General features: G+C 44.1%; 1 protein-coding gene and 1 non-coding gene across 3 annotated transcripts in view; both read right to left on the reverse strand.

The window, feature by feature from the left end:
* HS1BP3 (HCLS1 binding protein 3) overlaps positions 1 to 25483 on the reverse strand; it is a 78971-nt gene extending 53488 nt beyond the window's left edge. The window contains exons 1-4 of one of the 2 annotated variants that reach the window (XM_039532679.1): positions 25342 to 25483; positions 16689 to 16854; positions 3108 to 3315; positions 923 to 1127 (exon numbers count right to left, since the gene is read on the reverse strand). In XM_039532679.1, the coding sequence (XP_039388613.1) occupies positions 923 to 1127; positions 3108 to 3315; positions 16689 to 16854; positions 25342 to 25382 (620 nt within the window). In that variant the 5' untranslated portion in view covers positions 25383 to 25483. Of the gene's footprint in view, positions 1 to 922; positions 1128 to 3107; positions 3316 to 16688; positions 16855 to 23960; positions 24001 to 25341 lie in introns of those variants that run through there. The other variant, XM_039532680.1, reaches the window with a different exon arrangement.
* Positions 25484 to 25554: 71 nt separating this feature from the next.
* TRNAS-AGA lies at positions 25555 to 25636 on the reverse strand. The gene has a single exon. It is a non-coding gene; the product is annotated as a tRNA-Ser (tRNA).
* Positions 25637 to 27608: the final 1972 nt, after the last annotated feature.

The following is a 27608-nucleotide window of genomic DNA, read 5'->3' on the forward strand; positions in this document are numbered from 1 at the left end:
CAGTTTTCACGGCCCCTGTCGCCCCTCCTTCTTGTTACTTTGGGTGAGGGGGGTTTAGGACTTTGTGGCAGGGGAGGGCGGTTGCAGATACAGTGCAGGGGGGCTCTGTCCTCCTGCCTGCAGTCCTGCAGAACATCCACAAGGTGCCGGAGCGTGTCAAATTTTCCCTGGGCATTTCCTGTGTGGCTGGTCAGAACATCCAAGCTCGGACTGCTGTCCAGAGCGTCAACAGAGTGGTGCACTGTGGGATAGCTCCCGGAGCTACTAAGGCCGATTTCCGTCCACACCTAGCCTAATTCGACATAGCCATGTCAAATTTAGCGCTACTCCCCTCGTTGGGGAGGAGTACAGAATTCGAACTAAAGAGCCCTCTAGGTCAAACTAATTAGCTTCCTGGTGTGGACGGGTGCACGGTTAAAATTCGACATAAACTCCTAGTGTAGACCAGGCCTTAAAAGAGCATGATTTTCAGAGGAGGGTGCTTAGCATTTTCTGAATATCAAGATCCTTTAAATTATCTCAAGTTGGGCACTGCTGACAATCCTGGCGACAGAGGTAAGCCAATTTAGCCGCAGGGTTTCTGTTGCAATTTAGAAGTGGTTTTGGGAATTAGTGAGGGATTTCAGATTTAAATAAAGAAAATAATTGTCTTAGAATTACAAGATAAGTAGGTATCTAAGTTTGTTTACCTAAGCAGGTCTTGATTTAATTATTCAGAGTCTCCAGATACTGTTGCTTATGCTCAGGTGCATATGAGCTCTTCGGAGTCAGGAAGAAGAACGGAAAAGCCCACACGTGGACACCATAATAAAAATGCTTCCACACTGGGTTTATACTGTTGCAACTCCCACTTCAATAGTGTAAGTGAAACCTGGCCCATATACGCTACGTAAAATGGCATAAACAGAGAAAATAGTCATACCTGATTATGCCAAGAGGATCTACATCTTCTTCCTCCTCTTCCTCCTCTTTTTTGGCATCTTGATCTTTTACTAACCCAAACCGAGGGATTATGTCGGATGTCCTCTCCTCTTTGAAGAAATCTAACTCTTCATTTTCTTCATCTTCCTCCTCCTCCTCAGGAACATTTTTACCTTTCAAGTCAATGACACTAGTAGATTTTGTCCCTGCGAAAAACAACAATGCATTAAGAATTGAGCATGCCAATTTAAACTCACAGCCATACTTTTCTTTGTCAATTTCTTCCACTTGTTCCCAATAGTTAGGCTTGGAGAATATGTTCCTAGCTTTACAATCAGCTATTGTCAACTATATCCAGCCATCTGGACGGCAGAGTTAGTTCCCTCTATCCACTCACATGCCATTATGCACCTCTAGATCTGAAATATTTGATACTGACTTAACATATCTGGGCTGCTCTCAGGTCAAACCCCATCAGAGAGTGAAAACTAAAAGTACAATCCTGGACTGCATGAAAAATGAAGTTGAGATAAGTATGTGGTCCAATTCTTCAATTCAAAAATCTAAAATGGGTAGAAGAGACTGTGCCCACTAGAACAGAGGTTCCCAAACTGTGGTACACATACCCCTGGGGGTATGCAAGACATCTCTGGGAGCACGTGGGAGAAACAGTATAATGGTGGATTTTATTTATTAATTATTTTATTTATTGCATTTTCACAATAGGCTACTCAGATGCAGTTTTAAAACTCTGTGGGAATTTGTTATATATAATATGGTAATTAATTTACTTCAAGATGTACCAATGAGAAAACACAGATACGCAGAGACGCTGACATACACAGCCCAAACTTCCCAAGTCTCATCATTCCTCTGCTGCCAGAAAATATCTGTGAACGCCTCTGCCAAAGTGTTGCATCCCCCTCTAGTGCTGGTCCAGAGGGCCTACTACTGCTATCAGTTACTCTGTTAGCTCAAGTGGAAAATGTCTGTGCAGTGGATGTAAAGGTTCCAACTCTTCCGATAATCCAGCTGGGTGTCAATCTGATGCCACATGATGGAATTAATTTTTTCCAGTTTGCTTTTTTAAAAACCTAGAAAATTACACACAAAAATACTGTGTTATAAGATTATTAAGGTTGCAATGTCAAATGCCAGAATTAAGATTACCTGTGCAACCCCTTATGAGTATGCATTATGATACAGGCTTTAATTATTTGGTCACATCCTATTTTTTCCACAAGACCCTCTGCTTCATTCATTTAGTGAGCAGCTATTCAATATTGTCTTTTCTCCTCATTGTTCAGTGTGTGTTCCCAGACCTTATTTATTGCACACTATTCAAATCCTACCATGAAGACAGAATTATTAATTTCCTCATGGGCTTTCCTATGGCATTTATTGCTGTAGAATCCATGTGCTTCACAAACATTAATTAATTGATTTTCACAACTCCTCTGCGAGGAAAGTGGGTGTATTATCCTCCGTTTACAGATGGGGAACTGAGGCACAGAGAGATCAGAGTCAAAAGCATTCACTAATATTGGATGCCCAATCTGAGATGCCTAGGGCTCGGTTTTTCAGAGCATTATACAGCATTTTATATGTTCATGGCACAGCTCCCATTGACTTCAGTTGCAGCTGTGAGTGCTCTCCATTTCTGCAAATCAGACCTCAGTATCTCAAGTCAGGCATCCAGAAAATGAGGAGCACACAATTAGTGACCACTTGTGAAAAGACTGCTTTAAGTGGCTTGTCCCGATCACACAGGAACCCTGCAGCAGGGGCAGGCGCAAAATCCAATTCTCCAGGACAGCATTCAACTGCCTGAATCATGAGACCATCCTTTCTTTTCCTGCAGTCCCCTGCTTCTTCCACTACACATCTTCCAACGTCAGCAACAAATAAAGCAAGATCTATACACAATAGCTTCCTTCGATACACAGCCCTCATTCATCTCCAGAGCAGGCCCATCCTGTGCAATGAGGCAAGGAAAAAATAGCATGTGATCATGTCATTAAAGATTGTACCATAATGCATATGCACAAGGGGGACTGAATTAAGGTTGCACAGGAGACCTTAATTCTAGTATTTTCTAACTTTTGAGTGCTTGACTTAATATCGTTTTAACAGGTTTGTGTGTGTATGTGTGTATTGTGTGCGCGTAATATAATTATTTTAGTTACCTAAGAATTCCAGTAATTCAGGACTTGTTGCTAGTTCCAAATCTTTGGCGATGAGCCTCATGATGTCATTGAACACCACTCTTCGTTCTCGGATATCAGATTCCCCGACAAACAGAGCTTTCCTGGGTAATGGTGGAAGAGATGCCTGTGGGTAGTGGGCAATCAGCTTTTGGTAAAACTCGTCAATCTCACTGTACTTCTTAGAGACCTGTAATGAAATATGCATGTTGGATTAGTTTATGAACAGACCGCAAACATGCAGGGAGTTCTGCTCCATGAAACATTTCCCCTGGATGCCTCAGTGTAAAATATGCAGTACCAAAAAGCTTTCCATCTGGCCTGGTGTCAGCTTGTCATCTTTGTAGTTCACCACACAGCATCACTGTGATCCCCTACTGTAATGAAATAAAAATCCAGCACAGTATTCAGTCAGACAGCATGGGCATCAGCTAGTTGCACACATCGAGGATCAGAACTCGAGATATTCTTCTTTGAAAGCACAGGCCCCTAATATTCAGCTACAAACCGACTCTTTGCTGCCTGCCCTGAGAGAGGTCAGGAAGTAGGAACCTCTCCAGGCTAGCATTCTAATGGAAAAAGCTGCAGGGATCTTATCCCCAGATTGCTGCTTCTCTTTAAGGCAGATTTGGTAGGTAGCTGCTCTACGCTGTTGGTGCCTGAGTGTCTTCCGCATTTGCTAATGTACCTGATAACCAGCACAGAACCTCAGAACTTGTCACTACCTCTCTTGGGAAGCAATGACTCTGAAAAAAGATTTGGGGGTCATCAAGTGAACATGAGCTCCCAGTACGACGCTATGGACGAAATGGCTAATGCAATCCTGGAATACGTAAGTAGGAATCACAAGTTGGAGCAGAGAGGTTACTTTACCTCTATATTTGGCACTGGTGTGACCGCTGCTGCTGGAATACTGTGCCCAGTTCTGGTGCTCACAATACAAGAAGGATGTTGATAAATTAGAGAGAGTTCAAAGAAGAGCCACAAGAACAATAAAAGGAATAGAAAACATGTCTTATAGTGACAGACTCAAAGAGCTCAATCGATTTAGCATAACAAAACAGACGATTAAGGAGTCCCTTGATTACAGTCTGTAAGTATCTACATGAGGAACAAATATTTAATAATGGGCTCCTCAATCTAGCAAAGAAAGGTTTAAACATGATCCAAGGACTGGAAGTTGAAGCCAGACAAATTCTGACTGGAAATAAGATGTAATTTTTTAACAGTAGGAGTAACTGACCATTGGAACAATTTACCAAGGGTCGTGGTGGATTCTCCATCACTGACAATTTTTAAATCAAGACTGGATGTTTTTCTAAAAAATCTGCTCTAGGAATTATTTGAGGGAAGTTCTATGGCCGGTGCTACACGGGAGGTCAGACTAGATGATCACCATGGTCTATTTTGGCCTTAAAATCTATGAGTCTGTTAAGTACCTACATAGGGAGAAGATCTCAGGTGGTAGAGGGCTCTTTAGTTTAGCAGAAAAGGCATCACAAGAGCCAATGCTTGGAAGCTGGACTAGAAATAAAACATATATTTTTACAGCGATGGTAATTAATGACTGGAACAACTTATCTAGTGATCTGATAGATTCTTCATCACTTGAAGTGTTTAATTCAAGACAAGAATTCTTTCTAAAATATATGCTCTAATTCAAAGAGAAATTATGGGCTTGATGCAAGAATGAATGGGTGAATGGTTATGCAAGAGGTCAGGGTAGATGGTTATAATGGCCCCTTTTGGCCTTAAAAAAAAAATCTATGAATCTATGTGAATAGATGCAATTAGAGAGTTTGAAGTAACTAAAAAAAGTAATGCTGTACTTGTCTAGCAATTATTCACCAGCTCCTCTTCTACAGTCCAACCCCTTTGCACCTCATTCTCCTGCAATTTATTACTAGTTCTACACCCATGTAACTCCAATGACTTCAAAGGACGGACTCTCAATTTACATTGGAATAAATGAGAGGAGAATCAGGCTCCATGCCTCAGGGTACAAGAAGGAGGATGAAACATTTGTAACTGGCACCAGGATAAAAGAAAGTCCGCAGAACCAAAGCACAGAAGCAGAAAGGAACCAAAACTGAGATTTACCAAGGACACTTATAACAACCTCAGGTTAATATTATGCTGCAGCTTGGAACAATCATCCAGCAGGATGGTGAGTTTAAAAAGTTTTATATTATTATTTATTATTTGAATAGTGCTCACAGTGTGCTTGGTGCTGAATAATGAAACCCTACTAGTCCTACCCCAAAGAACATGTACTCTAAACAAGACAAGAAGAGTTGACAGAATACACCAGGAAACCCAGAGGAGTGATTGACTAGGATTTTAGACTCACTTCCTATGAGCACTGCAGGGGCAGGTCTGCAGATGGGATCTAAATGCACAAGAGCACCCAGGTACTAGAGGTACCAAGGATAGAAGGATACTCCTTTCAATAAATAGCATCAGCAGAGCAGTGAAAGGAAGAAGGAATGGCCACACTGGTATTCTGGAATCACTACACATTAATCCTTAGCTAAGTGCCTAGGGTGACCAAATGTCCCGATTTTTGGGTCTTTTTCTTATATAGGCTCCTATTACCCCCCACCCCATCTCAATTTTTCACACTTGGTGTCTGGTCACCCTGTAAGTGCCACAAGCGTGCAGGAGAGGGTTTCATACCAGAATCCCTTCCAAAATCATGTGAGTGTGAGAGAGAGGCCTGGTCTACACTTAAAATTTATACCGGCATAGTTATGTCAGTCAGAGGGTATGCAGAAAACCCCACCCTCTAGCTTACCAGAGTAGATGCAGCTATACCAACAGGGGAGGGCGCCTATCAGCTGCTTGGGGAGGTGGTGTTCCTATTGTAAACTCTGTGGCCTGAAGCCTATGAGAGAAGGGAGGTAATTGAGTGAGCTCTCTGATGCCATCTGCTGAAGAGCAAGGGGAGCTCACTGAGTGACGAAGACCAAGGGTCAACCTGGTCAAGAAAGTGGCAAGCGCAAGCTGAGGAGCATCAATGTCATCGACATCAGCGATGGTCCTTTGTACTGTGCACCAGTATGGATCAAAAGTAGCCATACTCAACCTGTTGATGTCCAACTGAACACTGCAATGTAGTGCATCACTGAAACCCTCAAGTCGACCCAACACCATGGGTGCCAGTGCTGTCACACATTGCTCCCCCAACCATTCACCGCAATGCCGCAACCCTTTGGGAATTCCAGTGGATCATAGAAAACTAACATCTTCCCATCCACTGGGACCTTAACAATATCCCTCACCACCGCTTGAAGTCACGTAAGCCCTTTTGGACCCATGCATTTAACCTTCAACAATGCAACTTCAACCCTGATGAAGCCTGGAAAGCCGAATGAAGTTCCCAGGAAGTCACAAATAAACACCTTGTGAAAGACCCGGTGTGGAAGATCCTTCGCTTTGGTCTCCCTTGAAGCTCTTGGGTAACCCTAAACCATATCCACACAAACCATGGCAGATACTTGCTGCACAAATGGAAAATTAAAGACTCTCCAGCATGCGACTGTGGTCACACAGAACAGACCATGGAACATACAACAACTCAATGCCCACAAATACAAAGGAGGCATCACAGCAATACACTCTGCTACTGCAGACACCATTATCTGGCTTAACCATCTTAATGTAAAACTATAGTTGTTGCTCTACATTTACTTCAGACAGAAAAAGAAGACTGAGTAAGGCAATACCTCATCTGCTGGACAGCAAGGGGTGTCAACTGAGACAGTATCTCATTTACATATAAACAGGTCGTTTGTGGACACAGGGGTATAATTTGATCCAAGTTTTGTACTTGGGGCCCATAATTTTTGAGATTACCCTGTTGGGACCCCACCTGCACGAAGCCTGGACAATGACTGGGTAGGAATCACCCTGATTAAACTAATGTTTTCCGGGGTTGGGTAAGAGGCCAGGGACAGACAGACCCAGGGGATAGAAGTACAAAGGCTGGACATGCTGTGCTGGGAACACCTTGTTAGGTGGTAGGGACTCTGATGGATTCTTAAAACCACTGAAACCCTTGTATCTGAAATTGCTGTGCTAAGACCCATCATTGCCTTATGTGAGCAGAGCCCACCAAAGGTTCCTACCAGTGGCAAGCAGAGGCCAGAGCCCAGCTGCAGTTCTGGTCATCTGAGAAGCAGGCAAAGCAAAGTTGGAGTTGGGCCCAGCCATAGCACCCGGTAGGCAAAGAAAAGCAGCAGTTGGTTTCACCCAGAGGTCACAGCTTCTAGCAGCAGAGTGAGAGCAACAGAGTGCACTAAAGCAAGAGCAGAGGAATTTGTAGCAACAGGTCTGTGTCAGCTTAGCGACTCGGGTGAGGTCTGCCTGTCCTAGGTGCTGAAATCAATAAAGCAGGAGGGCTGGTAGAGCCCCAGAGCTGTCTACAAAACAGGGATTCTGATTTTCCTGAACTCTTGGAATCACAAACGGTAAGTGTGGAAGCTGGGGAACCATGAACTGAGAGTGGGAGGCTGGAAGGCAGAACAAACTGCATCAGTCATTCAGGGTCCAATTGTTTGTGACTGTGACTTATGCACCCTGGGGTAAATAGTGGTGGAAGGTGAGAAATTGTAAATATTTGTCCCAGTCAACCTAGCCTTTCCCTTTTCTCCTCCACACCCTCCCCTCCCCTCCCCCACACCCTGCCCCGCAATGAAGTTTGTTTGTTTAAACATCTGTGCTTACAAGCGGGTACAGATTTGCCTAGCAAAGGTACTCAGAATGGTTATAGGTAGTGATCACTTGGTGGACATTCGAGCCAAAAATTAAGAAACTGCAGAGAATCCCCTAAAATAAGGACCTGTCCCTTGTTGCTGCCTAAGGCCGCTGGTAGAAGGGTTACACTTTACCGGCAGAACTCCTCCTTCTGTTGGCATATGTTGCATCTACACTGGGGGCTGTGGCATAGGTTCTGCAGTATAGACAGAGTAGGGACAGAAGTTTCCTTGTTTCTTCTCCACAAGAACAGATATTGCTCTTCAATGACGTGCACAATATGTCAAATGTAGAATTAATTGTAATGAGTAGCAAGTTAATTTATTAAACTAATATGAAAGAGCAACTAATTCACAGAACTGCCCCCCCCCCCAATATTATACTCAAATTCAAAACTGAGCATTGGGATGAGACAAAAAAAACCTTAAATATTACTTTTTTCTTTTCACTCCAGACAATGTCAATCTTCCTATGCAAACCAAATGTACACATTTTTCATAAATCTCAATTTGTGTTTAATTACACTATTGAATTTAAAGCAAATGTGCACCCTTGTACAATGTTACTAATTAAACCACTGAAAATCCCTGTGGGCTTCCCACAACAACCAACTATAATGTGCAATACAGCACACAGAATGTACTAAATACTCTATCCCAAGCATATTAATTTTCTACCTGAAAGTCTGCACGTTATTACACCATACAAAATAATCTGAGACAGTGCTTAAGTGCCCTCTGCTGGAACAGTCTATCATGTACCAAACTCAGAATTAAATATCTTTTTTTATTCTAGCAAATAAATAAAAATCAATACTATTAATCTGTAATATGTGGTTCAAATGATTTTTTCCTATTACCTATGATTCTTCTAGGCCCCGATTCTGCAAACACTTATACAAGTGCTTAACTTTACTCATGTGAGTAGTATCCTTTGGCCAGATTCTCAGATGGTGTAAACTGGCATAACTGGCTTAAATAGAATTATACTAATTCACACCATCTAAGACTCTGGCTAATCAACTTCAAAGAGACTACTCGTAAATAAAACTAAGCAAAAACATATTTGCATGACAGGGGTCCTATTTACAACATTCATTCTGAAAAGACAGCATGCACTTTAGGAAGAAGGATTTTGTTGCTAGAAACACATAAATACATTTATCAGGAATAAAAACATGCTGAAATAGCTGGAAGAGTCAGAAAACTGCCCGGAAGTTCAAGGTGGAGACTGAAACTTTGGCTCCAACCCTACAAGTGATACACATGAGGAATCCCAGTGAAATCATCAAGATGTATGTGAAGTTAAGTACCGCCCCCCGGTCCCCGCTACTGTGAGAAGCTAATTTAAAGAGCCTGTGTGGGCAGTTAATTGAATAAGATGCATTTGGGCCTGATAAAAGGCCTTCAGGGCTCAGTTTCAGGGAATTGTTCTCAGAGAAACCACCTCTCCAAAACAGAGGAACTCCCAGAGACCACAGGCCACAAGGAGGGGGGCTGTGCAACCCTGAGCCCAAAGGGAGAGACTTCTGGCCAGAGAGCCCAGGACTGAAACTACAAGCCCCAAGAAGGAGGAGGGCTGGGCAGCCCGATCCCACGGGGACAGACCTTATTTCAAGGTTATTTGGCTTTAATAAAGTAGTACCCCAGTCAGGGGAATTTTGTCTTACATCCGCCTTTGGGGGTGTGGAGTTGTTAAGGGGCCCTGAAGCAGGGAGTGCCTGCAGGGCCTCATTAGGTCAGCAGAGGGCACTAGAGGACAGGCACACACCACAACAAAGCCCTTGTCCCAAACTCATGCTCTTGTGCTTTTTGTTCACAAGGGTTTCAGAGTGCAGAAGACATGGTGTATCCTTAGCTCACTGCCCGACAGCTTTCTGAGCACTACTCTTCATTTTATAGTATTTTACAGTATGCACATTTGAACTGTGTTTTCCATTTTTAAAAAGCACTTCTTCATACTACAGGGAAATGGAGGCCTGGCATTGTGGCCTTTGAATTGAAACAATTGCAGGCTTTGAAAGGACACAAGAGAAAACAAACAAACAATCTCTTTTGACAGAGATTTCAGTCCCAGGTTGCAAAATCAAGCACTCAAAAGATAAGAAGTTAAGATGTAATTAAGGTTGTCCCTGCAATCTTGTGCCTCAGTATTATGATACAGTTACATGATCACATGCTATATTTTCCATCCTGCCTCATTAAGTGCAAATAGGATGAGGCTCAATATTTCTTTTCAGCAACATGTGGCCCCATGTCTTATTTACTGCACACCAACCAACTGCTGCACTGAGTGTGGAATTGTTTTATTACCCCAGGGGCTTTTCAGCTGCATTTATCACCTAGTATTTGAGTGCTCCACAAACAATGAACTTATCTTCATAACATCCCTCTAAAGTGGGGAAATATTATCCCCCATTCACAGATAGGATACCAAGTCACAAGGAGATTTTAGGCCAAAATTTGCATGCATGCACAGATAAAATATACATACAGAGAGAGAGACAGAGAACGATTAGTGCAGGGGCATGCGTGCCGAAGGCAGCACGTGAGCTGATTTTCAGTGGCACTCACACTGTTCAGGTCCTGGCCACCGGTCCAGGGGGCTCTGCATTTTAATTTAATTTTAAATTAAGCTTCTTAAATATTTTAAAAACCTTATTTACTTTACATACACCAATAGTTTAGTTATAGAGTTATAGAAAGAGACCATCTAAAAACATTAAAATGTATGACTGGCACGCAAAACCTTAAATTAGAGTGAATAAATGAAGACTGGTCCCACCGCTTCTGAAAGGTTGCCAACCCCTGTATTAGTGTGTGTGTGGTGCATACCTAATAAAGCTGCATTTTGTATGTAAGAGAACAAGACAGTAAGGGCAGGGTTATTTTAGCATTTAATAAACTTAATCAGCAAATTAAATTGTGAACTAATAAGTAATTACACTGAGTATTAGGCTGATACATAACACAAAACGTCAATGGCTGGGTGCGTTCTAAAAAGAGAGTGGGCAGTGGAGGACTTACTTCTGAAAAGACCAGGTGTGAGCAGTAGAAACGCATTTGAGATAAGAGAAGCCAGTGTATCACCATCCCAGAAAATGGCAGTTTGTGTGCAATAATTAAGCTTTACCTTCTCAATGGCAGCTATGATTCAGTTTTAAAAATAAAGCAACTCCATTGTTTCTATATACTGAGAACATTCTGAACTTTAAAAGGAAACACAGCCGAGTTTTTCTTTAGTTTAGCAAGTGTGACCCCAAGGTTAATGCTTATCTACAGCCAACACTACAATCTGCAGTGCTTTACAAATGGAAGTGTTTAAATAACTTCAGATTCACAAAGACTCTGATTTGAAGACTCATCTTGGAAGTGAACTGCTCGTGCTGATACTCAATATGAACACTGCATTTTAAATGTACTGATACCAAATGCTATGCAAACACACACACATGCAAACTGCAGGTTAATAGGTAAAGCTATATTGTTCAAATCAAAGAAATGGTAGGGCTAGAGTATTTCACATTTGTAAGTGAAATAGGTCTTCCTTGTTAAACTAGTTTTGATTATACGCACACAGTATATCTTGTAGAACAAGTCAATAAAAAGCTGTTATCCCACTGTCACAGTTCACGGCATCTGCACCAATCCCCTCTGTGGTCCTCTGAAGGACCCACTCCAGGCTGACTGCTCCTGTCTTGAGCAGAGACCCGCATATCTCTCCCTCCCAACCAGGGGTTTTACAAGGTTGCGCAGTTCCCTGCCTACAATGTGATATTCCCAGCAAGCCAGACTGCCTAAACAGGCCAGTGTCTGCGCTTTGCTTTCTCTTCAAAGCAGTGTACTTCCTGCAGTTAGAGTTCTTTCTAAGCAAGTACATTTATTGTTAAGGTGAAAGCATTACAGAGAAAACATATTAAAAACAATAAAAGAACCTGCAAACATGCTAAAAAGCTTATCAGAGGTCACCCCAACTCCTGCCTCAGGCTCTGGTAGATATCATTCCTTCAAAACCCACAACTGGGTGATAAGTTCATAACTGTCTCAGATTCAGAACCAGAACTACCATGAATAGTTCAGTCTTTCATTTATATAGCTTGGGTCTTTGATCTTGCCCTCATGGAGCTGTGATCAGAAGATAACGGCCTCCTCCCCATGATGTAGCTTCAAAAGGCCAGGGTTTTGCATAATCGGAGGTGGGGAATTTGCATTCACCTCCCCCTAGATATTCCCCAGGAAAACCACTTAATTTTTGTTCCAAAAGTCCATTCTTGTCTGGCACATTGTTCCATATAAAACCCCAGGTCTCACATCTCTCCCTTTGAGAGGTTACATACAATCCTGGCCCACAATAATACATAAGCCATTCATTTACTACAATGGACCCCAAAGATATTTAAACTTAATTCAATATGATCTCCCATGGATATGACGGAAAACTGACATCTCTGTTATGCATGCTGCTGCCACCTCCACCTCCACCCCGTGCCCATTCCATCGCTAAAAAAATCACAACCATCCACTATCTCTTCATATCTCCCTCCCTCCAGTTTCTGGTTCTCACAGAGACCTGCACCCCTCCATCTGACACTGCAGCTGCACTCTCTTATAGAGGCCTCTTCTTCTCTCACAGCCCCACCTTACATCAGATGGTGGTGGGAATGTAGGGCTTCTCCTCTCCTGTTCCTGCTGCTTCCAAACCTTCCCTCTTCCCCTTTCTCAATGTTCCTCCCCACTCCATGTCACTGTCATCTACCATTGCCCAACTCCTCCCCGTCAGCCTTTTTCTCAGATTTTGATTCCTTGCTCTCGCTCTCACCCTCTCCTCACAATCTCCCACACTCATCCTTGGTGACTTCAACCCCATGCTGATGAGCCATCCAACCCCCTAGCTGTATGTTTCTTCGCCCACACCTCTTAATTTGACCTGTAGTTCTTGTTCAGCTCTCTCTCACTCACAAAAAGGGCTCTTCACTCAACATAGTCTTTACCAGTCTCTGCTCTCTTTCGCTAAAGTCCACCTCTCTGACCATCACCTAATCTCTTTCAACATCTCCCATCAGCCCTTTCCCTCACGCCCTGCCACTCAGCCTTTCTGTGCCTTCCAGTCTATCAATGTTGATGACTTCTCATTTGCTCTCAGCCCTCCCTCCCTAGTCTCTTCCACTGATATTGTTATTGATTCTCTACATGCTTCACTCTCTTCCACCCTTGAGTCTTTTGCCTCTCTCTCCCATTGCAAGTGTAACCCACACACCTCCTGAGTGTGGTGTTCTGTCCCCTCTAATGGCACCAAGACCACTTAGAGAGAGCGATTAATGAGTTTGCTCTACAGCCTTAGCTAACAGCTATATGACTTTTAGCTCATGCAGTAGAATCATAGAATCATAGAAGATTAGGATTGGAAGAGGCCTCAGGAGGTCAATGTAGTCCAACCCCCTGTTCAAAGCAGACCCAATCCCAAAGAAATCATCCCAGCCAGGGCTTTGTCAAGCCAGACTTTAAAAACCTCTAAGGATGGAGATTGCGCCACCTCCCTAGGTAACCCATTCCAGTGCTTCACCACCCTTCCAATGAAATAGTGTTTCCTAATATCCAACCTAGAACTCCCCCACTGCAAATTGAAACCATTGCTCCTTGTTCTGTCATCTGCTACCACTGAGAACAGCTGAGCTCCATCCTCTTTGGAACCCTCCTTCAGGTAGTTGAAGGCTGCTATTAAATCCCCCCTCACTCTTCTCTTCTGCAGATTAAACAAGCCCAGTTCCTTCAGCCTCTCCTCGTAAATCATGTGCCCCAGCCCCCTGATCAATTTTGTTGCCCTCTGTTGGACTTTCCAATTTGTCCATATCCTTTCTGTAGTGGGGAGCCCAAAGATGGATGCAATACTCCAGATGTGACCTCACCAGTGCTGAATAGAGGGGAATAATCACTTCCCTCAATCCACTGGCAATGCTCCTACTAATGTAGCCCAATATACCATTAGCCTTCTTGGCACAAGGGCACACTGCTGAGTCATATCCACCTTCTCATCCTCTGTAATCCCCAGGTCACTTTCTGCAGAACTGCTGCTTAGCCAGTCGGTCCCCAGCCTGTAGCAGTGCATGGGATTCTTTCGTCCTAAGTGCAGGACTCTGCACTTGTCCTTGTTGAACCTCATCAGATTTCTTTTGACCCAATCCTCCAATTTGTCTAGGTCACTCTGGACCCTATCCCTACCCTCCAGCATAGCTACCTCTCCCCTCAGCCTAGTGTCATCTGCAAACTTGCTGAGGGTGCAATCTATCCCATTATCCAGATCATTAATAAATATGTTGAACAAAACCAGCCCCAGGACCAACTCCTGGGGTACTCTGCTTGATACCAGCTGCCAACTAGACATCGAGCCATTGATCACTACCTGTTGAGCCCGACAATCTAGCCAGCTTTCTATCCACCTTATAGTCCATTCATCCAATCCATACTTTTTTAACTTGCTGGCGAGAATCTGTGGGAGACCGTATCAAAAGCTTTGCTAAAATACAGATATGTCACATCCACTGCTTTCCCCATATCCACAGAGCCAGTTATCTCATTATAGAATTAGAGGCTCATGCATTTAGCTCCAGAGATCCCAGGTTCGATCCCGCCCGCCGACAACCAGGGTCTGTCAGCGTTACACAAGGGTTTTCCCTGCCAACCCGACATCTCTTTCCTCTGCTCCTGCTCTCGTGCTGCAGAGCGTCTCTGGCAGAAATCCTGAAACCAGATGACTTCCTCCATGACTAATTCATTCGTCTCTTTCAGTTCTGCCATCTTCTGAACTATGCAACTCTACTTCTCCAACTCAACTGAATATCACACCTGCAATCCCAGCTGCTGTTCACGCCTTTGACTCACTTCTCAAACCCTTCCCTCCTCCAGCCTCTACTTCTCCCTCTCACGGGATCTTAACATTTTCTGCCAAGAGAAAACTGACAATATACAATGTGACCTTCTCCTGCCCTTTGGCTCACTCCTTTTCCACCATCCCCTCCTACAACTCTCTCCGCCTTCCCTCTGGTCAGATGTTTGGGAGGCGCTCCCCACAAACATGTACAAAGCCACCTCATTATCCTTCTTCAAAACCTTCTCAAAACTCTTCTTTGCCATGATGTCTACAAAAAAACTTGACAATGGTTAGACTGCTGGTGTGCCGAGACCACTGCCTGTCATGCTGACCCATAATGTTTCATCTTACTCCTCTGCCTGTCCTATACTTAGATTGTCAGCTCCGTGGAGCAGGGACCATCTTTTTGTTCTGTGTCTGTACAGTATCTAGCACAATGGAGTCCTAGTCTACAACTAAGTCCAAGGTGCTATGGTAATACAAATAACAACAGTAAACCAATGTGAAGCATATACCCTACCACACTACAAACTCAAGGTTTAAAATTACTTCCACATGCTCAAACTATTTTCCAACAAAGTCAGGGACAACTGAGGAAAATATATTTGATAGGATAAAATTCCATTCCTATAAATCAGGTTTACTTTATGACTTCCCCAGGAAGGGTGAAATGCCAGGATGACTAACAATAAACAGGGAATTAGACCAATCTCACTGTAGAGTACATATTAAATTCGAGAAATCACATTATTACTTAGCAAGAACAGCTTGGGGAGCATAGGTAGCCTCAGAAGATGTTGAAGATAGGATGGGAAATCTCTGTGCTCCATGACTTATGTGGAGATAATATTCATCTACTTTTGTAAAGTGCTTTGAAATGTTTGGCTGAAAAGCACAATTATAGATCATAGAATCATAGAATATCAGGGTTGGAAGGGACCTCAGGAGGTCATCTAGTCCAACCCTCTGCTCAAAGCAGGACCAATCCCCAACTAAATCATCCCAGCCAGGGCTTCATCAAGCCTGACCTTAAAAACCTCTAAGGAAGGAGATTCTACCACCTCCCTCGATAACCCAGTCCAGTGCTTCACCACCCTCCTAGTGAAAAAGTTTTTCCTAATATCCAACCTAAACCTTCCCCACTGCAACTTGAGACCATTACTCCTTGTTCTGTCATCTGCTACCACTGAGAACAGTCTAGATCCATCCTCTTTGGAACCCCCTTTCAGGTAGTTGAAAGCAGCTATCAAATCCCCCCTCATTCTTCTCTTCTGCAGACTAAACAATCCCAGTTCCCTCAGCCTCTCTTCATAAGTCATGTGCTTCAGCCCCCTAATCATTTTTGTTGCCCTCCGCTGGACTCTTTCCAATTTTTCCACATCCTTCTTTTAGTGTGGGGCCCAAAACTGGACACAGTACTCCAGATGAGGCCTCACCAATGCCAAATAGAGGGGAATGATCACGTCCCTCGATCTGCTGGCAATGCCCCTACTTATACAGCCCAAAATGCCATTAGCCTTCTTGATAACAAGGGCACACTGTTGACTCATATTCAGCTTCTCGTCCACTGTAACCCCTAGGTCCTTTTCTGCAGAACTGCTGCCTACCCATTCGGTCCCTAGTCTGTAGCAGTGTATGGGATTCTTCCGTCTTAAGTGCAGGACTCCACTTGTCCTTGCTGAACCTCATTAGATTTCTTTTGGCCCAATCCTCTAATTTGTCTAGGTCCCTCTGTATCCTATCCCTACCCTCCAGCGTATCTAGCAAAGTATTGCAAAGTTTTGTTATTTCTGTAACAGCCCAGACTGTACTGTCATACTAAAGATTATGAATATGATCAAACATGTAGTGTTACAACAGTATAAGAATAATGAACGCTGACAGAGGGGAAAAAAAACCAAAAGATTTCTTTATCAAACACAGCATTGATTAACTACTTACCATAAACTGAACCACATCTTCAGGTTTGTGTTTTGGTGATTTGAATGCAGCCAGTCGGGTAACAGCTACAATGTGATATTCCACGTGGCCAGACATCATCTTCCCACGGATTTCCTGGTACTTTGGCACTGACAAATCTATCCCTGTGTGAGCATTCTGAACTTGCCTACGAACAAAAACAAAAAGTCGGTTCAAATATAGACAGCACTGACACGAACACCTTTACTGATTGCCTCAAAGAACACTTGATCAAAGGTCCATTGAATTCAATGAAAAGACTTCCATTTTAATAGGCTTTGGAGCTAAAATTAAATTTGGTCCTTAAACCATTGCTATTTAGTGAAAATATGACACCATCAACTATGCTATGAAAGAAATAACAAATGTTGCTTATGTAATATATAAGTATTTAAAGTAGCACTGACTATACTAAGCTTAACAAGATAGACTGCAAAACCTATACAATTCAGCATCAAGACTGAAAAGTATTTTGCATTCATTTTTAATCGCAAACTTTAAAATTTGCTGCAGCCAAAATAAACTTCTCCAATAGGTTGCGAACCTCCACAGGATTTTAGCCTAAGGGTCATATTTTCAAAGGTATTTAGGTGCGTAAAGATGCAGGTCAGCATCTAACTCCCATTTCAGAAGCACCGAAGTCCCATTTAAATATATATTAAATGTAAATTTCTACTTTATACTATTTGAGGTTATCTGTAAAAAGGTTAATCATCCTCTGTTCTGCTGAGAAATTCCTTCTATTGTACCTTGTATTATTCTGTTTCTTATTTAAAATGTATGCACCCTTTGCAAGGAACAGCAACTCCTATTAACCAAACAAAACCACTTTTCATAGCATTCAAATCACTACAAACAGGTCTACCGATTTTCATGGCCACATTGCCTAAATGTGCACAAATGAACTACCTGCCATTTGCTCACCTTCTGCATGCCCCACTCACAGATGAGATGGAGAAAGGACCATCAGCCTCAGCCTCTTTGGCTAAAGTGTCATTGCCGGCTTTGAACCCTCAGATATCTTAGAACACTTTTTCTTTACAAACACCACGGGGGCCAAAGCAACCAAAATTATTATTGCTGCAAAGGTTGTTTGTTGCCATAGTGAATTACAGGAGTGGATCTCCAGGCCTGATCCTCCTCTCTGGTATACACATAACTTCCACTGACTACTGTTGAAATTATTTATTATTTATGCAGGATATTATCATGACACTAATTTAACCATAAATTCCTTTATTGGATCCAAAGGCCAATTGCTCTAAACATGCCTAAAAAGCCCAAATAATAAGCAAAAATTAATATGCAATTTACTGCATCCAAACAGTAGCAAAACATTTATAAGAATTTGATCAAGATACTTACAAAAGAGCTAAGCCCAGTGGTGCTTAGACCCAACATGGTCAAGCAGGTGGTAGTAATGAACCTTTTAAGAGTTTACTTTTTATACCCCTTAACAAACAGGCGATGTCATTGCCAATTACTGACTTCAGCTAAAAACCAATTTGAGACAGTTCACTTTTATTTCCAGTCTTAATCCAGGTAAGATTTACAACAGTGTTTCTCCCTCAGCCCTTCCCTCCCTATTTCTTCCCCTCCTTCTTGCTCACCAACAGCTCTTAGATAACACTGGTATGTGGGGTGGGAAAGCCCACTTTGGCTCTTTTTACAACAAATTCTCTTTGTCTTATTTAAAGCCTCTGCAGTGATCCCTATCAGTCAGAGCCCTTCTTTTTAGAAATTTCCCCTTTTTTCATCAGTGATTCTTTGAACCAGACATCCTCCCTACTTCATTCCTTCTCGCCTTATAACTCATTACTTCCACGGCCTTTCTTTATAACACATATTCCTTTAACCAACTTGAGCTAACTTTCATTCTCTAATTTTATATTTATTCTACAACTACAGTGAAAGTTACTCATATTCTGGGGCAGGAGAATAGGAGCCCTGGATTTTACACCTCGAGGTATAAGCAGAGCTGCATCTGGCTAAAATTCACAAGACCTATGCAACACTCCGTCCTCAGGCAAAGTCCACAGTAACAGCTGAAGGTTAAATCCTGGCCTCACTGAAGTCGATGGGAGCTTTGCCACTAACTTCAAGGGGCCAGGATTTAACCTGGAGAGTTCTGCCTGAGTAAGGAGGGAATAAGGAACACGGAAAGAAAAAACAGGCATCTGCTTGAAAGCAGGGAAAGCCTGAGACACAATGTGAACATGTGCTTGAGAGCCAAAGAGAGAATCAGATTCTAAGGTTTTGTCTTTACAGATAAAAAAAAGGTGTGTTGTTATCATGGGATAACTAACGTGCATCAGCTATGGAGGCAAAGCACTGTAGTTTTACCATGGCAACTAGGGAAGGTCAACCACGGGTGGGGAGTACAGCGCTGACCTCACCTAGCTACCTGGCAGTCAAACTTGTGCCTTGTCTCCACTAAGATTTTTCAGTGACATAACTATTGCACAATAGCTATCTCACTGTAAAACACACACACAGGCTATGTCTATACTTTAAACTGTGCAGCTGCACCACGGTACCGCTTCAGTGTAGACACTCACTCCAGTGATGGGAAGGATTTTCCCCTCACTGTATTTAATCCACTCTCCGAAAGGCAGTAATTAGGTCAACAGAAAAATTCTTCCATCAGCCTAGCACTGTCTACACCAAGGGTTAGGTTGGCTTGGATGTGGTTATATGGATTCTTCACGCTGAGTTGATCTAATTTTCTAGTGTAGACCAGACACACACACACCTCCCTTTCAGCAATGAAGATGAAGCCTCAACTGTGCAGTTCGTCAGCCAGCCCATTCCCTTTCTGACAGCTTGGGGCCCTGTCTTTACATGGGGTCCACAAATCAGAAAGCCAGACCTACTGACAAGTTAGTGTTTTGATCGAGCTTGGGCCTGCAGAAGAACTGGATTACACATTGCTTGGTAGGTTTTAAAACAACAGCTGTGTCTGGGACTTGCAAACTTGGCCTCTGTTTTAAGTATGGCCACGTGTTTGGAAACAGGTCACATTTCATAGTTCTTTTTGCTTCTTTCCAAGTGTCTCCCTCCCTCTTATTACACTGATCGATTTACGTGCTTCAGAGGTTTCTTCAGATCACTGGAATCGTGCAGTAGCTCATGAAGTGAACTAGGCAACTGAGATGAAGAAGAGCATTGAGAACTACCAGCTAATCAGAAACTGATTCAAACTTCAGCTGGGCTGATGCTAGATATTATTAATATAAGTTGTTTATTCCCAGGTAAAAGAAACTTGCCTTCCAAATAGAACCACAGTGACCATCTTGAGTTACCACAGCACCATTTCAAATGCAAATAGGAGCAGTGAGGATACCAGGCATGCACCTGACATAAAAGACGTTCCAATTCACTTTCCAATAAGAGTATCGTTCCTCTTCCTGTTCTAATCATTGTACATTGTTGCCGTGCTTAGTTAAACAGTTGCTACCTCAGATGTGTCTACCTTTCAGTGGTAGGTCAATACCAATGTGTACTTTGATCTCCTAGCCATAAGGATGAAAGGCAAGTGTAAGATATTTTAGACAGATTAAGTAACAGACAGTTATTTACTTTAGGTACTTATATGGCCCCATTAACGTAGTATCTGCGTGCCTCTCAGTCTATACCCTCCCAACACCCCTAGGAGGTATTCTCCCCATTTTATCCTTAGGGAGGCACAGAGAGACAAAGTGACTTGCCCAGGTCACACATGAAGTCTGTGGCAGAGAAGGGAATTGAATTTGGATGTCCTGAGCCCAGATAAGTGCCCTAGCCAATGAGCTTCCTTTCTCTAATGTGAATATGCTAGAGCTCTTGAGATCCTTCTTTATTGTTTTGTTGTGGAGTATGGTTAAGGATTAATGGAGGGAGGTTTGGGGGGAAAAGTAGTACACTAAATAGTGCAGTACAGTACTGTACTGTATTTTCCTTAACATTACAAATTCCAGAGTATACACCAGGGTGCTATGTTCCGGCTGTTTGGATAGCCCCAGAAAAGCTGTAACTACTTGTAGGTCAACTTGCAATAATTCTAAGGCCAGGTTACACTCAAATGTTAAGTCAACCCAGCTACGTTGCTCAGAAGTGTGAAAAATCCACACAGCCCCAGCGACACAGTTAAGCCAACCTAACCCCTAGTGTAGACAGTGCTAGGTCGATGGAAGAATTCTTCTGTTGACCTAGCTGCTGCCTCTTGGGGAAGTGGATTAACTATGCCAATGGGAGAATCCCTCCCATCACTGTAGTGCAGTGGTCCCCAAACTGTGGGGCATGCACCTCCCTAGCGGGGTGCAGAGAAACATTGGGTGGGAGAGAGGGGGGAGGATGGCGGGGCCAGGGCCAGCCTCCACAAAGGCCAGGGAGGGAGAACCACTCAGCCCCACTCTGCCCCAAGCTCCGGCCCTGCTCCCGGCCATGGCTCTAGCCCTGCTCTCAGCTGCAGCTCGGGGGAATGGGGGCGTACAAGCACCCGTTATAGGTATCAGGGGGCACAATGGAAAAAGTGTGAGGACCACTGCTGTAGTGAGTGTCTACACTGAAGTGCTTAAGCTCTGCTACTGTAGTTTTTCAAATCTAAACAAGCCCTAAGTAAGTCACTGTAATTCAGAAGGGAGAAAAAGAATGGCTAGATGTGTACGTGCTGTATCACTAAGTGTATGCACAATGCATAAAAAAAAATACATGGAGCACATCCTCAGCTGGTGTAAATTGCTGTAGCTTCTTTGACTGCAATAGAGATATACCAATTTAGATCAGCTGAGGATCTGGCCCTACATTTGAAAATCATTTTGATAACACTTTTCAATTATGCCAAAGTGCTGTACAGAAACCAGCAATACCATGAGTGTAAGCATCCAAAGTTGATGCTAGAAATAGCATGATTAGTTTTCCAATGTAACTTTAAAAAACAAAAGAAAAGCATAGGTATTATACAGAGAAGTATTTTACCAAGTAAATGCTACGTAGGCAAAGACCCAGATGGCAGCAGTAATGATATTTCAGATAAGAGTGTACAGTGAAAGATTACCCACTGTCCTAAAAGTTAATGAACAAGGGATCATGTCATAGGCAAAAGAAAGCTATGTTAATGAGACGATGAGCAGCTTTATCTCAGTTTGCCAAAATAAATTAAGAACGTTTAATATAAAAACTTAACAATATTTTAGTGTCAAAATGTTCTTAATGTAAGGTTGTGTACAGTACTTAGGTATTTCAGTTTTAAATGTGCTTAAAAAAAACAGAAAGCAAATAGTTTTAAATAATCTAACCATAAATCCCTCCCCCTCTCAACATGTCAGGTTTCCCTGTGCGCTTTTATGTGATGTCATAATAGAACTAGTTCTTTAGATACTGATGAGTTAGATACTGTATCTTTAGATACTGATACCGAGAAGACAAGACATAATTTCTAATGTAAAAACCAAGTTGATTTTTTTTAAACAAAAAAACCTGAGGTTTCTTTATAAATCATAAAAAAACAAACAAGCACACTAGCCCAATTTCTCACCCACCCTTCTTTGCAGATTGTGTTGAAAAGGAACATGATCCTAGCCTCACTGACTTCATTGAGGCCAGGATTTCACCCTAGGTAACTAATGTTATATGCTTTATGTGGAATTCTGTCTTGTCCAAATTCCCTTTTCTTTCTCTGAACACTGGTAGAGACTCATTTTAAAATCAAGCCAAATTCTGTTCTCAGTTACACTGGTTCATTGACTTTACCAGGGTTGTCCTGATGTAAGAAAACAGAATTTTGCCCATACTGCTTATATGTTTGCACAAAAGATTGCTTCACTCACATATAAATTACGGCTGTTATTTGGAGTGTCTTCTCCAGCACTGGCAGCCAACAATGCTGAGTAAGGGACATCTGACAGTAAAATCTGTTTTGTTTTAAATATAGATTTACGTTAGAGACAACACTCCCCAAATGCTTACTCACTCAGATTGCGGCAGTAAGAATTAGTCAACACTTCAGCAGGCTGGTAGTTTTGACTAAGTTCTGTTTCTGGTAGCAAATCCTTACACACATCTCTATATTGCAGATTCATAAAGCAATCTGTTCTCCCTCTCCCCACCCCCAACAATAAGAAAAGGAAAATGTACTGACAAACCATTCACTATTATTCCAGCTTCCTCGGTCCATGGAACAACTCTTTTGTCTAGAATGAAATCTAGCAGCTTGTCAACACTCTTGTATATGAAGATAGCAACTGACTTCAAATGTATTGGGTTCAAAACACTAGTTTAACTACAAGAGTTACTGAATCAGAGTTCTTAAAGGGCTATCCACCCAAAAAAAATAATCACACTGATTTTTGGGCTTTTTAACAACCAAGATTACTATAACTGAAAGAGTTTAGAGAGGGAAATGATATTTTTGTTTGCAGTTTGTTGACTTTGTGCCTTTGACAGCACTTTGTGTGTGGTCAGTTTCATCGTCATTGTTTCCCACGTGCAGTTTCCCTGTTATTTGGGCAAACCTCTCCCACAGTAACAGGAGAGAGAATTTTATTTATTTATTTATTTTTAATTAGGAAATTGTAGTCCTAAAACCACAAGAAGTGGCAGGGAAATTCAGGAAGATGCATTATCTGAAGCGACTTTTAGAGTTTTTGAATTGCCTACGTTCAAAATGAATGCCCCTAGGACATTTTGGATCTATCAGTATTGTTATTAATTGAATTTTGGTAGCCCCCAGAAGCCCCACCATGCTCGGCCTTCTATGATTACACTGAGTAAGAGACGATCCCTGCCCAGAAGAGTTTACAATCCCAAGGCCCTGAACCTGCAACATTAAAGAAATGCTTAAACGTCACCATGAGTCATTCCATTGACATCAGTGGGACTACTCAGAGTAGTAAACAGGGGCATCATTTGTTATGGAACAAGGGATGCAGTTGCCTACCACCAGACCTTGGTCCCCCACACAGACTTGTCAGGGGTCTATATGCGCCACTATATCGTCCACTTTATCCTGCCCAGACTTTGTAGGATATGATATAACCACATATAATATTCTCCATACTGACACAACTCTGGCCTCCCCCCAGACCAGTGCTCAAGCTGCTAGGCATGCAGCCTAGTTAAATATCACCAAGCTTACAGCAGAATATAAACAGAAATAAAGATGAAGGCTACTCTATGCACATCTGATAATGAGTACTATCAAAAGCACATGCAGATTTTTTCCTATACATAATTTTCAAGATTTATTTATTATTTGTATGGTTGCAACAAGGATACCTGCTCATGGATCAGGATCACACTGTGGGAGGTGCTGTCCAAACGCAGAACAAAAAGATGGTATTTCTACTGTACTTTGTACATACTCGTACCTTGAAACATACTCATTCTCCAACAAGCATGCAAACAAACATGCCAATCCCACAATTTTAGGAACTCAGCAATTTTTGCTGCATTCTACAAATTCTAAACTTTTCTTATAACAAGAAATTAGATTTATATTATTATTATTATCATTATCCTCTTGACTGAGAAGCAGCCAAATGCCCTCAGCACCTGGCAGGATTAGGCTCTTACTGAAGAGTGGGCAATGTTCACTTTCAGAATATTATTTGTCTAATCACACATTTGTAGAATGGTTTTAGGTGCATTACCTACGGCCACAAAGACGACCATAAAGCAGCCTGTGCCCTTCCCAGCTCCATGCTTATAAATAAATAATGTTGATGAATTTATACACTACTCTATAGCCGCAGAGAACCTCAAACACTTGCAGAGAAACCACACATTTTTCACTTGTAATCTCACATCCAGAATTTCTAGCAGGACAGAAATTAAAATGGCTTAATTTACACTGACTAAGAAGGCAGTGCTGGCATTGCCATCCAGCATCATAACAGGCTTTTGCAGAAAATTGCGCCTGGCTGTACAGCTATTCAGAGGCAGGCTAATGAAAAGGGAGTCCCTCCTGCTGCACAGAAAATGATGGATTGTTGCCACAGTTCTGGGTTTCCCACTTGCAGAGCCCAAAACCCAAGTGTCAGCGCGGAAACCTCTGATGCTCAAGAGTTTGTCCCGTAACTTTGGATCCCAGCAAAGGGCCTAACAACCTCCCTTCTCTCTGGGAAAGGGGAAGGCTCAAGAGCAGGGAGCTGGCCTGGCAGATGTCCAGGGGGAGGAAGGTAATTCAGCCCTATTGGCGGTCAGATCTCCTTCAGCTCATCCCCCACCTCCCCAGTGCCCCCTTGGCGGCTGTGGAAAGGGCTCCAGCCGATTCCTGCTAGTGCTGCCTAACCCCCCCCCCCGCACCCGCACCCGCACCCGCACCCGCACGGCAGGGCGCCCGCGGCTCCCCGCGAAGCCCGGAGGCGCCCGGCAGCCAGGCCCGGCCGAGGCCCCAGCGCGGCGGCACAGAGGCGGCTCCTGGCAGGGCTCCGGCGGGGCGCCCTGCCGAGGGTGCCCTGGGGGAGGCTCCAGCATGGGGCGCTGCAGCCCCGGCAGGGTGGGAGCCGGGGCAGATCCCGCGCAGGCCGCAGCCCCCCGGGGCCGTGTCCCAGCGGGGGCTGCGGCCGCAGGAGCGAGGCGCCCCGGCAGAGGAAGCGGCCGCTGCCCCGAGGCGCTGCAGACCCGGGGACAGTGCCCCGCCCCGCGGGCCCCTCACCTGCTGGTGACCAGCACGGCCGGCGCCGCGCCCTGCTGCATCCTGCCGCCCCGGCCCGGGCAGAGCCCCGAGACCGCTCCCCTGCTAGGAGCCAGCGGCGGCGCAGAGACTCCGTGCTGGGCTGGCCCCGCTCCCCCGGCCTGTTTTCCGGCTGCTCTGCCCCACGGGGGCGTTCGCTGAAATTACAGGCGGGAAAACGAGCCAAAAGAAACGCGTAGTCGGCAGGATTCGAACCTGCGCGGGGAGACCCCAATGGATTTCTAGTCCATCGCCTTAACCACTCGGCCACGACTACAGCTTAGCTTTGTGCTTTTCAAAGGATTACTCTACAAATTCCTCTCCCTTGTGTTTGTTCTTGGTATATTGGAAGTATTCACCAGACAATGGGATAACTGTCAGTATTCCCATGTCACAAGCTGAACTAGGCTGCTCATCTGTTCACTGTGTACTTTAACTAGTTGCCTCGCATGCCTTTACAAAACTTAGTAATAGTGCCACCCAGTGTCATTACCTTTAATAAAAGAATCCACTAACTAAAATGTGTCAGAATTGTTCTCAATAGATTTGTCACTGAAGGCTTCATGCCCCCACCTTTGCCCTCTGATGAGCTGCAGAATATTGCCAGCACAGGTGATTCAGCCCTGTTGAAACTATTTGCAATTCAGCACAAAAGGAGCACTTTGATCCTGACCTAGATGCACTTTTGTTTGGCACCACTAGTAGCTGAACTCATGCGAATACAAACTGTCCCGTGAGTCTTTGTTCTTCTGTAGAAATGAAATAAACCCAAAAATATGTTATTAAAACTTGAGGCCTGATTTTGCAAGCCACGGGGGAGGGGGCGCCCTGCTGGTCCCTGCAAGGGCAGCAGTCAAGCAGCCTTCAGCGGTGCACCTGCAGGAGGTCCACTGGTCCCACGGATTCGGGAGCAATTCGGTGGCGGATAAGCCGAAGCCGCGGGACTGGGGACCTCCCGCAGGCAAGCCGCCAAAGGCTGCCTGACTGCTGTGCTTGGAGTGGCAAAAAAGTTAGAGCCGCCCCTGTTCCCAGGCAATGTTTCCTCTATTTTTTTCCATCCATCTGCAGAATTAATTTTGTTATGTGCACCAGTATGGAGGTGATGTGTGGCGAGGGTGGGCCAAGGGGTTCGGAGTGTGGGAGGGGGCTCAGGATTGGGCAGAGGGTTGGAGTTGGGGGGTGAGGACTCCAACTGGGTTTGCGGGCTTGGGGAGGGGCCAGGGATGAGGGGTTCAGCATGAGGGAGGAGGCTCAGGGCTGAGGCAGAGGGTTGTAGTTAGGGGGTGAGGGCTCGAGCTGGGGGTGTGGTCTTGGGGTGGGGCCAGGGATGAGGGTGCAGAAGGAGGCTCAGGACTGGAGCAGAGGGTTGGGGTGCGGAGGGGTGAGGGCTCCATCTGGGGGTATGGGCTCTGAGGTGGGGCTGAAGATGAGGTGTTTAGGGTGCAGCTGCCCCGGGGCTGCGGTAGGGAGAGAGGACTCCCCCCAACCCTCTCTCCCCGCAGCAGCCCTGGGGCTGAGGAAGAGCATCTTTCCCCACCGCAGCAGCTCCAGGTCTGGGGCCAGGGGAGAGGCACCTCTCCCCATCATGGCAGCCCTGCACACCCCAAGCTCCCCGTCCACCCCCTATTCCCCACCTCACCCCAAACCTCTCTCCTGCTCAGGGGTGTGAAAAATCCACACGCGTGAACAATATAGTTATACTGACCTAACGTCCTGTGTAGATAATGCTATGTTGACGGGAGATCTTCTCCTGTCAGCATAGCTACCAGCTCTCCGGGAGGTGGATTAACCACCTTGATGGTAGAAGCTTTCCTGTCAGCATAGGAGCAACTTCATTTAAGCCTACAGCAGCACGTCTGCATCCATGCAGCTGCACCAATGCAGCATTTTTAGTGTTGATCTGCCTTGAAATCTCCCTGCTGCCCCAAGAGGCTGAGTCCCTACCAGTCAGGTTGGAGACATACTGGTAGAGCAATGTGTGTGGAAAGGTTAGCAGGCTGCTGTCCTGCAAGTGACATTGTTCCCTCCCACTGCCTGTCAATCTGATACCTTTCACCAGCACTAAATCCAACCGCAGCTTCTGGTTTTTTAAATTGAGGTTTATGATTCTATACAAATATGCAGATTAGCATCATGGGTACAGGGCTAGTTGCACCTTTGTGGGTGCACCCCCTCTTGGCTTCTTGCCTTTACCTCTCTGAGGTGGAATTCTGTGCTTCACCCACTCCTGAACTGGACCCTGGGTTACA

The sequence above is a fragment of the Mauremys reevesii genome, linkage group 3 (genome assembly GCF_016161935.1).
Source record: "Mauremys reevesii isolate NIE-2019 linkage group 3, ASM1616193v1, whole genome shotgun sequence".
NCBI lineage: Eukaryota > Metazoa > Chordata > Testudines > Geoemydidae > Mauremys > Mauremys reevesii.